The following is a 16,120-nucleotide window of genomic DNA, read 5'->3' as shown; positions in this document are numbered from 1 at the left end:
CAGTGCAGCCCGAGGTCTTGGAATCCTAACACTGTTCCAGGTAGCCAAAGCTGGTCTGCAGAATGAAGCTGGTGTGCACAAAGGTATCATTCTGCCTTGAACGGAGCTGTGAGGATCGGCTCCATCTGGGTCATGCCTGGGATCCAGCTTCTCTCCTCCCCCAAAACGACTCCAATTTGAAGCTCAGCCTTGTGATCACGGATTCCCAACAAATGATTAGCTTGAAAATGCTGCCTGCATTCTTTTCTCTCCAGGGATAAGAAGTGGCTTTAGTTTTCTCCTTTAAAGCTTACTTGTGAAAGAAGAGGATAAATATCTTCCTCCTTGAAACTGATGCAGATCCTGGGTAGAGATTTAAGTCTAATTTCACTGCATGAAGGAAGAAGAGGTACTCTCCCTTCTGCCATGGATCTTCTAAGCCTCAGGGCCTTGTTTGTACCTTGAGTCTGTGGCCTTTTTTCACAAATGGAACCACATTATCTGCATTCTTCTGTAACTTAGTTTTTAATCATATATTTTGAAAACTTTCCCATGTATGGACATAATATCCATGAAAAAAATTTAACCTGTATTAAAGATGAAAAAATTTAACCTGTATTAAAGACAAATTATGTCAGGTGTTAAACACATCCTTCGGTCTAGTTACATGTTGAAAATTTTTGTGCCATTTGTCTTTTTTGATTTTGTGACTGGAGGTTTTTCCCCCTTCAACAGGTTTCAAAAATAGAGTCAAAAGTATCACTTCTATTCTTTACCATTTTTGTCATTCTTAGAAACACCTGTGTTTGTGTGACTAAATTCAATATTTTCTTGCCCTCCTATGGTTTTTGCTACAAGGACAAGGTAAGCAAGACTATTTTTATCACCCAGTTTTATCATCACCATTTACTGAATGATTCACCATTCCCACTGATGTGAAAAGTGCCTTGTTCCTAACCCAAAATACACATAGAAACAAAGTCACTTGTGGACTTCATTAAGATATAGTCTATAACTTCAGAAGTTATAGACTAACATTTTATACTGACTTTTCGAAGAAGCAGTGTAATTATACTCTTGGAAGATTTTTTAAAAAAAACTGGGATTGCAAATTTAGACAACTTTACAATTGTTACAAAAGTACAAAAGGCACTTTCACAGAACAGTGCCTTTCACTTTGCAATTAATTTGGAGGTTTGGGAATTTGATTTTTAACATCCAAATGCATGCTATTCCTTACCTGAAAGCTATACAGGCTGCTAAGAATCTGAGAAGTAGATGGGATGTAGACACCATCGGGTCCAGTGTTTTCAGTTGACAAACTTAGGCCCAGAGAAGGGCAGGGATGTGACCCAAGTCACAGGATGATCTGGCGGCACGGCTGGGAGCAGGAACTGAGGGTTCCAGCCCCTTCTCCGGGGCTTCCCTTCCACCACACGATGGATCTGACAATCCTGACTTCCAAATATTTCCTGCCTGAGGCTGCAGGCTGGTAAGACCCCTAAAGCCATGAAAATCCCACATAGGTTCCTCCCCACCCAGCCGCCCCACGCACCCCCATCACACAAAGTCAGTGATCCACAGTGAAGAGAAAAGATATTTAATTATTTCTCAGGCTAATCTCTTAAAGCGCTCAAAGTGTTTTCACAAGTGCAAGGGATGGATTGTTCTCAGCCAACATTTACCAGTGATTCCGACACACGCAAAAACACTCCCAATCACGGTGCTTTATACTTACTTTTAATTTCTGCACTGAAAAAGAAAAGGAAGGTAAAAACGATGACAGATTAGTTTACAGTGACTTCATCTTTGTCCTTAAATTAACCTTTGCTCCTGAGAGCAGAAGAGGGAGAGAAAGACAGGGGAACATCAAAGCATGATGGTGAAATGGTGACCAGGACACCTCGGTCTGGCTAACAAGGGTTCTAAAAACCTGGACATGGTGCCGTCAACACACTAGTTTGTAAACACTGACAGGCAACAGTTAAGATACATTTAAAAAAAAAAAAAAGAAACCAAAACAACCCACAATTCCATTCTTAAAATCAAGCACAAAATCTGACAAGGAAACATATCCAGGGGTTGTGTCCCCCATCTGATCAGGAGGTGGCACTCTGAAGGCAGCCACACAGTGAGAGTCACACACTACGGAGAGACAGACATCTGTTCAACACAGAATTCCGGCTTTGCTGAACTGCAATGCATATTCCCTCTTCTCACTAGTACAGAAATGTTCTGCAGGCAGGACCGTGAGCCCCCCGGCTCACTCACCTGTACAACCTCCCCTGACAGACAGTGAGAGCCACGGCAGGGCCAGGGGCTCTGTGTGCTTTGGAGGCTACTGCCTCTGGAATGTTCCGCATTCTCAAGGTTTGGTTGGGCTGTGGGTTTTAGTTACGCTCCACACATTGTTTAGGTGCTTGCTTTATTTTTCATGTGCAAACTGTTCCTGTCTAAAGCTTTCAGAAGAACGTGTACAGACACCCTGCAGAGACGAGGGTCATGACGGGGCCCTCCTGCCTCTTGCGGTGGGGCGGGGGCATGGGGGCGCGTCACAGAAATAGAGAAAGGACATGTTCCGCTGCAGTTAAACTAGTCCCTGATTCGGTCCATCCAGAGGCGGGGGTGGGGCTCCTCAGTAGGTGATTGTCCACTCCTTGACAGAGGCGTCATGGGAGGTTGTGACCAGTGTGTGCTCGTCCAGCCAGGCCAGGCTGCTGACATGGTGCAGCCGGTGTGCATCTGGGAAGAAAGGGTGTGATTTAACGAAAAGCCAAACTTCTCTGCATCTATGTACATCTTGGACTAGGAAGATGGAACAACCTGGGTCCTCAAAAAAATGGCCATGATCATTGCAACTCAGGAGTCTGGCATGGTGGCAGTGGGGCTGAATTCTCTGTGTGGCACTCCTGAGCCCTGGGGCCGGGTACCTCTTTTTCATGTGCTGCAGGGTAATTAGCAGCATCCCTGGCTCCACCTACAGATACCAGAGGCTCCCTCTCTCCAAGTCTTGACAACCAAGTTCCAAGGGAGTGAAATAACAATGTCGTCTTCTGTATAAAAGCGATGACATGCAGACAACACACAAACAGCTACACCGTATCCATGCCCTATTAAAATGGGGCAGGCATGACAACCAGTAAGAGGCTGGAAAACAAAGGACTGGGGGGGCCACTGACTTTCCCTCTGTGACAGTCACACTGTGGGTGACCAGATTCGTTTCCCCATCATCTTGCCTCCACCAACCCAAGATGCCAACAGTGAGACTGTGTGCTTATGGCTCCTCTGTGGCTGACTCTGCCCATGATGCCCAGGGAGGCTCCCAGCTGCAGGCAAGGGGGTTCCCACCAGCTCTCTGCTCCCCAGGTCTAGGAGGCCCCCAGCCTCTAGGTCTGCAGCCCCGCCTAGACAGGGTAAGATTCAGCACCCACCCCACCTGGCACGGCACACACCCTGATGCAGGAAGCCTTGGCCTGCGGGTGGCCCAGGAGCACCTTCAACCACCAAGCAGGACTTGGCTGTAAGGCCAGGCTTTAGTGCTCTGTCCACATCGCCAGGTTGGCTCTTTTCCAGGTGCAGAACTCAACTATCTGTACGAGAGCCCGATGCCAAGGTCACTTCATGTTTGGTGGCCTGTGATCCTATAGTGAAGACACAGACCCCGACCTCCTACTCTCTATCCGACTAGCTCTTGCTGTATTTTTTTCTGGATCCATTTCATTCATGAACTTGTTTGATTCTCACTACCAGACTGCCGACTGCCTTATAAACCAGGATGGACATTGAAACCTGCTTTGTGTCCCCTCCCTTCCAGACCGGGCTGCCTTCCCTCTTTGCCTGCCCCACACCTGAAGCCTGCAGCTGGGGAATGCGCTCTGGGGGTGGGCTAAGACATTTTTAAATAGGAAAGGACCCCATTAATGTTTAACACAAAAGGATGTCTTTAAGGAGAATGGATGAGGGGACTTGACCACACACTAGGAGGAGAGTGGTAGGGCGGCACTTGGGGAAGGGAGGATTTGGACAACACAGATGATGCCTCCCCATACGTGCACGGCCACGCGAGGACATCATAACCCCCACAGGGAGGAATGATGACATGCAGGACTAAATAAAAGTGACGGTTACAAATCATTTCACCTGTTTCCTTTTTAAATGTGGCTACCAGGAAATTTCAATGCTACATGAGGCTCACATTATACATCGGACGTGGCTGTCTTAGGGAGGGGGAGACCCTGGTTCCAGGTGGGATTTAAGGGGTGGGTGGGCGAAGTGAAGATGTCAAAAGTGAGACCTTCACTCAGCTCAGCTGGTGTCCTGAGCATGGGGCCCCATGGTTCCTCAGTACAGCCAGCCGCGCAGCTGGTGTTTGCTGGAGGGAAGGAGACCCACACCTCTTCCAGGCCACCTGCCTAGAAGCACAGAGGCTACTTAGCCCTGGGGACCGCAGCCAGGGGACAGCCTGTGAAGTGGCCTGTGGAGCCCTGGACCATGGGTGGTCCCCGCCAAGGCCTGGGGGCGGAAGTCACCTTGGATCTTGACTCTGGTTTCCGGATCACTCAGGGTCCAAACATACACCATCATGTCCATGCCACCGGAGGCAAAGTGTTCATTGTCTGGGGACCAGGCCAGGCAGACGATTTTTGCATGGTGTCCATAAAAAACATTGTTCTCCTAATTGCAGGTTGAAAACAAGAGAGGCAGCAGGTCAGATTCAGGCCACAGTTGCCTGTATCACCTTGCTTATCCCTCAAGGCGACAATGGTGACCCAGGTTTCTCAGGCGCTAACTCTATGCCAGGGACCCCTGCAAACCCACTGACTCCTCAGAAGCATGGCACGAGGCACCTGTTACTTGTCGAGGCAAAAAAGCTATAGCTCAGACAGACTCAGCTCAGGGTGACCAAGTCACGGATATTAACCTCCCACTGCCAACTGCACCACCCAGCACAGGGACAGAGAAGCCCGCCGCCCACTCACCGAGTAGCCGTCAGCAACGCTGAACACTGTGACCACCTTGCTGGCGTCACACACTGCTAGGAAGGCGCCATCGTGGGAGTAGGCCACATCGGTCACGGGGCCCTTCGCCTCTAGGAGCTTGCCCTCATCCTTCAGTGTGGTGCCCAGGATGGAGTACAGGCGGACGTTACCATCCTACGGCAGGGACAGAGAGGAAGTGAGCCACCCCCGAACACACACACCACACCCACCCTTTGTGAAGGGAGGGGTTGAGGGCTTCAGAAAATGTGCTATTCCCGCTGACTGCTGCTCACTCACTGGGCCCATGCCAGGCACTGGGCACAGCTCTTCCCATGGATGGGCCTGAAATCTACACAGCTCTATGAAAACGGCTGTCGGTACCTCAGGGCACTGCTGGTCTCCTGAGGCCCTCAAGCTGGCTGGTGGAGGAAGCCACTCCAAGCTGGCTGGTGGAGGAAGCCACTCCATGCCCTGGTCACATCCGGCACCTGAAGGACCGGGCAGCAGGCAGACCCACCCGGCCCCTAGCACGGAGGGCACTGCCACGCCTGCTGCAGGACTGGGTTATCGGAGGGCTGCCCTCCAGGGCTGGGGAGGGGAAATGAGCTCTTCTACAAAGCACTAAGGACTTGGCCAGGCAGACTGTGACCGGGCCGCACACACAAATTCAAGGGCGCTGAGGCCGAACTCAAGGGAAATTGTAAAATACCTGGTTAGTACTGCACCTGGAAGATGCTGGGAAGTTTCTGTCACTCTTCATTTAACCTACGAGCCGAGCCCAGGCCCAGGGGATGCCGTTCCTTCATTTCCTGACCTGCTACCCTCTTGTGCTCCCCCCACCACTCATGGGGCTGGCTCTGAGACCCAGCCGTCCCCTCCTCGGTACTCTCCTTACCTCACTGTCCAGTCTTGTGGGTACCGGGACAGTGAGGTGGGGGGAAGTGCCAAGGGAGGCAGGGGAAGTCTCCAGCTCTGGGTGGCAGGAGGTGGCTGGGCCCCAGAGCAAGTCCCTCGCCCCCAACACCCCCATCCTTCCCCTGACCCCTTGCCTTCCCTGAGACAGCCCTGGTACTCACACAGCTCAGGCTGTCCCCAAATCACCCAGATACCAAGGACAGAGAGCATAGGGGAGAGGAAAGCGCCTTACCGCACCCCCAACCGCCACCGTGTCCCCGCCGGGGTGCACTGCCACAACTTCGGGCTCATAGCCGGGGTTGTCGATGCTGAAGCACTTCCTCTGATCCTTCAGCAGGACAATCTGTGGCACACACAGGTAGCCAGTCAGGCGGTCCAGCCCTTCGGGACAAAGCCCTCAGTGGCAGGAAGGGCGCATCCCTGTCAGGGCTCACTGGAGTTGGGTTTGGCTCCATCCCCAACCTCTTTGCAGGGCCAGCTGGGGCTCTGAGCCACACCACCTGGACTCAGTCCCAGCCTTGTGACCCTCAGTCAGGTGGGGCAGGAAACACACCTAACTGTGACCGTCACTGTCATCACTACATTACTTCCACTGCAGTCACTACAGCACCACCTCTTGGAAAGTCAATTGGCCTCTGAACTTCAGTTCCTCTAGTCAGTGAGGGAAATAAGTGCACTCCGCTGAACAGTGCTCCGAGGAGTCAGGAGGGTGGGAGAACCCAGGGCAACAAGGCCCCAAAGCAACAGTGCAAAAGTAGATGGCACACGGGATTCTAGGTTCTGGCTTCTTAGAACAAAAGAAACAAACAGAGTTCCTCAGCGCATGGTTCTCCTACAGCCCGGGAACAGGAGAACCTCGTGGCGCCCAGAAGACACAACACGGGCACCCAGCTGTGGAGCGTCCACCTCTGACTCCAGCAGACTGGCAGTGGAGCCGGAACGCTCCAGTCTACAGACTCTGCTCCCCAATCAAGCATGACTCGCAGGGGTAGAAGGGCAGATGGCAGCACAGCACAGTGGCCGGGAGACCGGTGCCTACTCCCTGGGGCCAGGGTTGCTTCTCCTGATGCCCCAAGCCCACTGGGAAGCATGCACCCCTCATGGTGGCTGCCACTCCAGCCCTGCACTGCCTTTACTCCTGACCTGCTTGGTGAGAGGACAGAAGACCGTCCTCAGTGTGGGCTGAGCCATGCTGGTCAGCCCTCAGAACTGCCAGGGTGCCAAGTACTCAGGTGTCTGGGCTGCAGTGGGGACGCCCACACGGCACACTGCTGACTGGGCAGGGCTCCGAAAACTGACAGACGGAGGCTTGACCCCAGCACAGCTGCTTGCTGGATGAGGGGACAGCCCATAACCATCCTGAGCCTCAGCAGCCAGTGGTGCCCGGCTGTCATGAAGACAGGAGTCGATGTTTAGAGTAAGAAAGGTACTAACAACAGTAAACGAAAACAGCAACAGCCCCTGGGCATGTGCCAGCGCTCTGCTGTGAGCGTTCCAGCCCCACAAGGCAGGGATCGGGTTCCCCGTTTCAGAGGAGAAAATGGGGTACAGTGCTTATGCTGCACACCCAAGGGTCCAGTTACCACGGGCTGAGCTGGGACTCGCCCAGAATCCAAGCCTCGGCACCCGCACTGGGCCTTTGCCTCTGGTACGTGCAGCAGACGCTCTGCAGCGGGGGCCTTCCTTCTTCTGTCTCCCCTTCTTGTCAATTCTTCCGGTTCTAACTTACTCAACTGCTCCCAGACAGAGTGGCCTTCATCTCTTGAGTTTTGCCTTTATCCCAGTGTGCCCCTACCCAAGCCACCAGCTGTCACGAAGGCAGGCAGCCTCCGCCCCTACCCTCTAGGCTTCTGTTTCTGCATGGATTGTGGGTGGATCGGGATGAATGGTAGTAGCGCCCTGACTAAAATCTACCACTGAAGATGCACCTCTGTCATCTGCTTGGCTCTGGGGGTGGCCTTACCTACTCACAGGCGAAGAATGAAGGCCTAAGCATTTGCCTGAAGCTTTGTCTAACGTGAGACTTGAACATGGTTGTTTCCTGATCTAAAATCCCAGGCCCCTCCCAGTACCCACCTAACCCTTTGACTGGTGACAGGGAGCTCTGCAGAAAATTCTGACACAGAGCAGGGGTTCCAGATGCCCTGGGAGGACTGGGTGATTAACAGCAGATCAGACAGAAAATGCCTCACAAGGAGGCATTGGGACCTGTAGCCTGTCCCCCACACATTACAACCCTACCGGGGACCTTTCTAACCTCTTGGGTGGCAGGTGCCTGCTGGGCCCGTCTGAACATCCTCGTGGGATCCTTACTCTCAGTCTCAGGGAAAAGGACGGCCTAAGATGACCACGACTTTACAGATGAGGAAACCTGGGTCTGGAAACACAGGGCACTCTGCCCTAGGCCTCATCCCCTCACCCACAAAGCCCCATGTGCAGACCCCTTGGCTGGCAAGAGCCCTGCTGTACAGAGATAGGCCACCTGCCGGTCTTCTAGAACTCCGCTTTGTAGCGTTTCCCCCAGGCCCCAAGGCACTCCATGTGTGGATTCCCTTTGCACCTCCCCACCCCCACTGGCTGTCCAGGCTGTTTGCAATAATTACTTGGCAGGGATTTCTTATTATCTAGGACACAGAGAAATCCACTCTCCCTAAAGCAATTAAGTTCACAAGGCAAAGGAGGGCCAGAGGGTCCTGAAAGCAGCTTTCTTTAGTAGGGCTCGCTACTCATGCCAACAGGTGCCCCTTGCCTTCCCCGGTCTACATGCCAGCAAGCCTAAGCTCGCCAACAGATAATATCTTCTGCAGAGCAGAATTCTGTATAAAGTGGGTCAGGCTTGGGTCTCAGATGGCTTTGGTCCGGATATTCCAAAGGTGTGCAGGTGGCCCCGCTGTCTGGGGAGTCAGGTGCCACCCTTCGGCATGCGGGAAAGTACCAAGCTGCTCTAGGCCTCAGTCTCCTCATCTGTAAAAGGAACCAAGATGGTGTGAGGAGCCTTACATGTACTTCCTCATAATCACCTGGATCTGTGAGCACTGGGGATGGGAAACTAAGGCTCAGAGAGGGTGAGGTAAATGCTGGAAGTCACACAGCTACAACGCAGCAGGGCTGGGATGTGTACAGGAGCAAAGGCAGGCCCACCCTGGAGTCTCTCACAGACCTCACAGGCTGACAGGCACGCAGAGTTGTCTGAGGCTTAGACACAAATCTCAGCTCTGCCCTGACCAGCGGTGGCCTTGGACAACCAACTTATCCATTCTGTGCCTCCATTTCTTCATCTGTACAACTGACAGGATGGCGGTGAGGATTAAATATGAGATCCCTTAGTGCAGTGCAAATAAGCACTCAACCAAAACTCGGACTAGAGCAACCGTCAAACGGGACACGAGTCAAACTCAGCAAGCAGGCACCACACAGCTGCAGGCTCCGACCCAAACACTAAGCCAGGTCCCTACCTGCCCAATGCACACGACCACAGCGTATCCCCCGGGGCCGACAGCTACGCACTTTGGTTGAACATCAAGTTTCACAACTCCTTGTCCGCTGTTGGAGAGAAAGGAAGCACATTACTGCGACACTGCAGCAGCTCAGTGTAGGTACGCATACGTAGTTACCGTTAAACCACAGAAATCTTGCTCCTTAGGAGAAGGCAATTCTACTGCCATCTCTACTTGAGAGACTTGCTAAAATAAGGGATAGTGGCAAAAAAATGACCCATGACTCTGGTGCAGAGATTATAAATCATAATGGGGGCCCGGGTAGGGGGTGGGAAGGAGTGGTGGGAGGCAGTAAAGGGCATTGTTTATGCTCCTATTTATCTGTGGTAAGCCCTCATTACACCCAGATGTGGCTTTTGTCCCCGTGTTGGCTAAAGACTCTGGAGTTTACTGAGCACAGAGAGAATTGAGCTCTGCTCCCCAAAATGGATGGGTAACTTATAAGAATCCATTACCTTTAATGGGTGAAAATCATGTTATCTTTAGCCTTGGCCAATGCTACCAAAACTTGTCCTAGAAAGACTCAAACACACAAACTTCTTGAAAACTGAGATAATCAAGAGAATTTCTGTGTCACTGGGCCAAGTGTGGCATCCCCAAAGGCTCCGCAGCAAGGTCACCAGGCCAAGGCTGGCTCTGTAAGGGCCTTGCCTTGGGTTATCTGGCCCAGGGAAGATCTTCATGGGACGTGTTAAAGAGCGGGGTCACCACAGGGCAGTAGAAAGAGGCCCGGGGCCCAGATGCCTGGGCTCTGGGGCCACTTCTGCCACTCATCGGAAGGCCCAATTTATCTACAGATGCCCAGTTCACCAGGCAGGCAAGGTCTGTGCAACAAGGACAGCACACCTGCTAGGAGCTGCGTGCTGTATCCTGTGCCAGGCTCCCATCAACAGGCCCCAGGAGTCCCCATCTCTCAGGCAACACAACTTAGGCACGACTACCGGGTCACAAAGAGGTCTACACAAGAAATGTAGGGCCAGAGGAGGGGTCAGACCTGGGCATGGGGACACTGGATGTGCAGTGGCCTTGTCAGGGCCTGGAACATTTCCCTTTCAAGTCTCTCCAACTGCATTTAGGACTTCAGATCACTTGCCAACTGCTAATCTCCTGGCTCCACTGACTGCCAATCAAAGGCCCAAGAGTGAAAACAAACAAGACGTTGTCTTTTAACCAGATCACTGTGTGCCCATCTCACCCTTGAGCAGAAGGGGAATGCTGTTTTGTTCTCAGCACCTGCCCTGTGCAAGGGTCACCTAACCCACAACGGCCTGAGGCAGGCTCCACTGCACCCGCCTTTACTGATGAGGAAAGGGAGACACGGAGAGACCGCAGCAGGTTCCTGAGGAACAGGGCTGTGATCTGCTGCCCCTGCTTCCAGGGCAGAGTCCACACCTGGCCATCGTCTGTGGGCAAGAGCATTACCCAGACCACCCGGATCTGTAACACAGTGCTGGGCTCAGGGCCCAACAACAGGAGAACAATGCTGGGGACAGGGCGGGAGAGATGAAAGGAGCAGGTGAGGCATCCTCCAGAACAGGAACTGCTGGTGGCACAAACTCTGCGCAGGGAGCTGAGGCTCACGTGGGACCCCCGCAGACACGAGCACTCTCACCTGTAGTCCCGCAGCGTGAGGCTGGTGTACCGCACGGTGTCATCCATGCTGCAGCTGATGAGCTGCCCCAACTCGTCCACGGTCATCCTGGACACCTGGTTCGTGTGGCCCTTCCCAGCGAAGGAGTCGTTCTCCCCTGTCTCTGAATCCCAGTAATGTAGGGCAGGGTTAAGGAAAAGCCCGGCTCTTGGGACTGCTGGGTGTTCTCCAGTGTGGCTTCAGTCCTAAGATTCTCCGTTTACATCAACAAATGAGAATCTCATTGCAAATGGGTATAACCATTCCCCGCTGGGAAGCCAGCAGTGTCCACTGTTGACATTTTCTTCGGAAGGGATATCTGAAGTGTGGGTGCACCACACAGGGACTGGGATGAGGCAGAAAGGGAGCCATGCTGGAGGCTCACTGGGGACCAGAAAGCTGGGGAGACTCCAGGGTCTCCTCTGCCACTAGTTATCGGGCAGGCACAGCCCTCTACCCCCATATTTCTTTACGTTTCGGGGGCAGAGGGTGGCATGTCTGCCCTCGTCTCCCAGCACTGGGGGCACCTCCTTGGGTCCTGGACAGTCCCCCTGGGAGGTACAGCACATGCAGACCAGAGGTGTCCACACAAAAGGCAGTCTCCAACACGGCACGGTGCTCGGGGGGGCAGCAGGACAACGCACAGCAGGTGCCTTCATCAGCAATTTGTGTGGGCATCCCTGCCCAAGCACTCTGCAGATGGTGAATCCAAGATTCAAGATAGCCCAGTGAGCAGAGTGTTACCAGCTCCAGGCCATGCAGGAAAAACACAACAGAAGCCCCCATCATCGGGGAGAAATCAGGACTCATTTAAAGAAACCAAGACAAGGACTTACAAGGCGGACACAAACACCTCCAGGGAACATCACCAAAGGGCCACAAAGCACCTCGCAGGAGCTCCAGCCCTGGCTCTGCGGACCACAGGCTGCGGGACTCTGGGGAGGGCATGTCAGCTCTCTGGGCTCGTTTTCCTATTTTTTTAAAAAGGGGACCCAACATAAGGGTGTCCAGGTGCTTGTGAATTCTAGGAATCAAGAATCCCACCGTGTGGAGTAGGGCCAAGGTTGGTGCCAGCTGCCACTGGCAGGGAGAGTGGCAGCCCAAGCTCAGGGCCGTTAAGCCACACTCAGGGTTGCATGACAAGAAGGGACTGATCAGGTGGGAGCCGCCTGTGGCTTTTCCTCAGCCTAAGCCCTGGAGCTGCCAGGGCCCCATGTGCAGACAGGCCACCCCCTAGAGGCCACACTGGTCAGAAGAGTGTGTGGCTGTGGCTGCAGCTAGAGCCACCTGGCTGGCCTGGTCTCTGGCACCGTGGGAACAGGAAATTCCCCTCTAGAGCCAGCGGTTCCGGAGCCAGCTCTGTGAGTCAAAGGATATTAATGTGTCCGTCATGGCTCCCAGAGTAAATGTAGGACTTGCCGCCGTTTTTATGCACCGTCAGACACTGGATGGATTTACTGTGGCCCTGTGGAGGAGATGCACTGGGCAGGTAAGCTGAGGACACACCGCCCTGTCCTCTACCACCCATTTCTACCAGCAAAGCTTCTGGGTAATAGAGGGGGCAGACGCCCCTCAACCCATGGCAATGCAGATGTTCTGAGGCCCCAGTAGCCCCAGCTGCCTGAATGCATGGCCCACAAGCCCTAAGAAACCTTTCCAAAGCTACCCAGTCACCTACAGACCCTGCCCTTCATTCCCCTCCAAGGTACCTAAACCCAGACCTGGGCCCAGACCTGCGTCTGACCAAGGCCCAGCACCTGAGCACCTAACATGTGCAGACATGTGGCCTGCACCCAGCCGACTAGCACCCGTCAGGGTAGAAGCCGCAAGGGGATCAGTCCAGGAGGCCTTTGATGGCCACACTCGCTTCAGGCCCTAGTTTGTGAGGTTTCCTCTCTCTCCCTGCCCAGGAGTGCTGGCCCTGCTGAGGGCAGGGGTCTCTCTGACCACTGTAAAAGCCCCAGGCTGTCTGTGAACACTGACGCTCCTACCCTGACCTCCCTGACTGCTACAGTGGAGGGCACACAAGGCTGGTCTACAACCAGACAGCTGCTTCCAGAGGGAGGCGTTTAGCCCTCCGTATCTAATCCTGGGACAAAAATAACGGCTGGGGTGCAGGCTCCTCATGCCTCTCCCCTGCAGAGGGAGGCCGGCTCCTGGCTGGCCCCTCTCCTCTGAGCTCAGGGATTTTCCGCAGGAATTCTTGATCTGTGGTTGCCACAATATGGCATGGATCTTTGGAGGCAGGTCTCCTTGGAGACAGGTACACAAGAATTACCAGTGGGACTGGAGAATGGGCAACGAATGCAGCTACTTCCATCTTTTCCACAGAGATGTGGGGAAAAATCATCACATGCCCCAGTAAGAGACGCTGAGCTGGGCTGCCTCCTTCCAATGTGGCGTCCCACCAGTCCCGCTCCTTACAGTGTGGACCTCAGACCAGCACAGCCCTCACCAGCAGGGCTCAGGTCCACCTTACTGCCGAATCAGAACGTGCACTCGGCAAGAGGCCAGGAGACTTGTGTGCATGCTCAATGCCTGGAACTCACCAGAAACACTCCCAGCCCTGCCCAGATGCCCACAGGTATTCCTTCTGGAGACCTCCCTGTAAACTGAGTGCCTCTGGGGCGTCAGCAGCCAGCGCTTTTTAGAGCTCACAGGTGGTTCTAACATGCAGCCTGGGCTGAGACAGGCTGCTCAACCCCACTGCAGCCCAGATCAGCACCGAACACGAGCACCAGCATGACTCACACAGGTGTGGCATCTGAGAGTTGGGACGTGGGGATTTTGATAACTGGCCCTTGGGGTTTTCTTGGTGGAAGGGTGGGATGCTGGTTGCTTTTTTGGGACATGAGTTTAGCCACGGTGGCAGGCCAGGTGCACCGGCCTCAGACAGTTGGCAGCAGTGGTATTAGAAGAGTGCTCTCAGGGCAGCCCCACCAACAGACACGAGATGGCAGATCTGGGGGCTGACACCTGGAGAACACTGTCAGGGATGGCCCACGGGAAACTGCTTTTCTGGGCAGTAGCGAAGCCTTACTCACTTGTGTACAACTTCTCACCATCCTGCTTGGAGGCCCACTGGAGCACGGTCTCGACGAGCCCTCAGCTCCACCAGGCAACAACCTCCTCGGCCCCATGCTGTGCGTGCCTTCCTTTTTACACTCATCACCCTGGGCTGTGAGCCCAGCAACGAGGCGCCCCCAATTCCCCTCTATCCTCAGGGTCACATCTAGTGAGGCTTTATGGTTCAGCCTTTCCCCTCTCAGCAACGCTGCTGCCCCCACTGCCCCGGCACAAAGGAACCGTGACTCTATGCGTGAGTGCTGAGGTGACCTGGTCCTTAGGAGTCACACACACAATGTTAAGGAGGCCCCTTCCTCGTGGGCAAACTCCCCTGTAAAATGGGGATGGTGATTCTAGCAGCCCCCCCTAGAAGCTGTGGTGTGAAGGAGCCACCGACAGCACAGCACCCTGCTGGGTGCACAGGCCCGGGGGCTGCTCCAGGCTGGCCCATGCTAGCCCTGCGGGGTTCGCACCCTCTGCAGAGGCTGGTCCCCAGAGCTCCACAGCAGCAGGCTGCAATGGGTGAGGGAAGTGCTGGGGTTTGTCTCCCCGAGTGGCGCCTGAGAAGGCTTGGCTGCTCGGATGAAGTGCATTGTCCACCTCCCTTGATACTGCAGCTTTGAATAGCAGGAGAGGTCACCCATCCTGGGCCACCAGCGCTGGGGAAACCTGACTTGGAGTTCCCAGCAGATGCAGCGTGGGAAGCAGGGGCGGGTGCTGCTGTCAGAGCAGGCCCTGAGGATACGGAAGGGACCCCTGCTCTGGCACCTGTCCAGTTGCGAGATTCCCAGAGGCGTCAACTTGGCTGGTGTGGATGGTAGGAGAAGGTAGGACCTCTCCAGCCAATGGAACACAGGGAGCCTCTGGCTCAATTGAATCCTTCCAGGTTAGGGTTCAGAAGCAGGTGCCTTGCTCCTCCCCAGGCTGGCATTCGGGGCCTTCACACCTGGGCCTCATGTATGATTCCAACTCCCTTTCATCCTGGTCCCATCGCTCCCTCATGCAACTCCAGTATCTCCTTCACACCCTGCCCACATTCAAACCCCAGGCAGCGCCAAGGCCCAGGCCCAAGGCCACCTGCTCTTCCTCCTCCTCCTGTCCCTGGACCTCCGCGATGTCCCCTCACCTGCCCTGGCGCTCAGTGAGCTCCTGCTCTTGCCTGCAGTCAGGTGAAGCACAGGCTGCAGACTCCCAATTCAAGGAAGGCCGAGCCCTGCGGGAAGTAACCGCTCTCAAGAGCTGGGGGCGATGGCCACTGCCCCGAATCCCTAGGCTCCAGCTCTTACAGTAGCTCAAGGGGAACTTGGCACCTGGCCTGCCACCGTGGCTAAACTCATGTCCCAAGAAAGCAACCAGCATCCCACCCTTCCACCAAAACCTCAAGGGCCAAGGAGGCCTGAGGACGCCTCTCCAGCTTCCACCTGGCCTTCCCTCGGCTCCCCTTCCTTGCTGGCCACACTGGGCTCTTCCCTGCCCACCCAGGGGACAGAGCCTTCCCCAGGGCAGGCCTTACCTTGATGACGCGCAGGGGCTTGCTGGGGTTGTTTCTGTCCAGATAGTTGATGTACCCGGACAGGGAGACACTGAGCAGGTGGTCCTTCTGCCATAGGCAGCCCAGCTGCTGGTCCAGAACCGTGGAGCCCATGGGAAATGTGCTGACCACGGAGTTCACGTTGACGTCCCAAATCTTGGAAGTTTTGTCTCCAGAAGCAGAAAGCAAATGGGTGCTGTCGGGACTCCAGCTAATCTATACAGAGAAAAGCACTGTGTCATGTGCCAGAGGACTAGACTGGAGAGAGACCCCCAAAAGCAGCTCGTCCACTGCCACTGTTTCTGAGTAGGACAGAAGGAGCCCAGACGGGGTGGGACGTGAGTGAGGCAAGGACAAAACCCACCTCCAGGTCTCCTGTTCCAGCCACTACCTTCTCCCATCACCTCACTGCAAAGCTTTTCTGGGCAGAGGCATAAAACCACCGTGACTTGTAGCCCCTCATTTCAAGTTTTTGTCTAACTCCAGACTGGGTATGGATGGACTGACACATGGACTCGGCCAA

The 16,120-nt window shown here is 54.3% G+C and overlaps 1 protein-coding gene across 1 annotated transcript in view; it reads right to left on the bottom strand.

Moving 5' to 3' along the window:
- Positions 1 to 1,563: 1,563 nt before the first annotated feature.
- The window catches only part of WDR1 (WD repeat domain 1), a 43,905-nt gene continuing 29,348 nt past the window's right edge, over positions 1,564 to 16,120 (bottom strand). The window contains exons 8-15 of the mRNA XM_008017902.3: positions 15,580 to 15,813; positions 12,378 to 12,465; positions 10,983 to 11,139; positions 9,329 to 9,416; positions 6,106 to 6,216; positions 4,959 to 5,132; positions 4,509 to 4,653; positions 1,564 to 2,721 (exon numbers count right to left, since the gene is read on the bottom strand). Coding sequence (XP_008016093.1) covers positions 2,615 to 2,721; positions 4,509 to 4,653; positions 4,959 to 5,132; positions 6,106 to 6,216; positions 9,329 to 9,416; positions 10,983 to 11,139; positions 12,378 to 12,465; positions 15,580 to 15,813 — 1,104 coding nt within the window. The 3' untranslated portion in view covers positions 1,564 to 2,614. The remainder of the gene's footprint in view (positions 2,722 to 4,508; positions 4,654 to 4,958; positions 5,133 to 6,105; positions 6,217 to 9,328; positions 9,417 to 10,982; positions 11,140 to 12,377; positions 12,466 to 15,579; positions 15,814 to 16,120) is intronic.

Source organism: Chlorocebus sabaeus, chromosome 27, assembly GCF_047675955.1.
Source record: "Chlorocebus sabaeus isolate Y175 chromosome 27, mChlSab1.0.hap1, whole genome shotgun sequence".
Lineage (NCBI taxonomy): Eukaryota > Metazoa > Chordata > Mammalia > Primates > Cercopithecidae > Chlorocebus > Chlorocebus sabaeus.
This window is presented reverse-complemented; position numbering and strand designations above follow the sequence as displayed.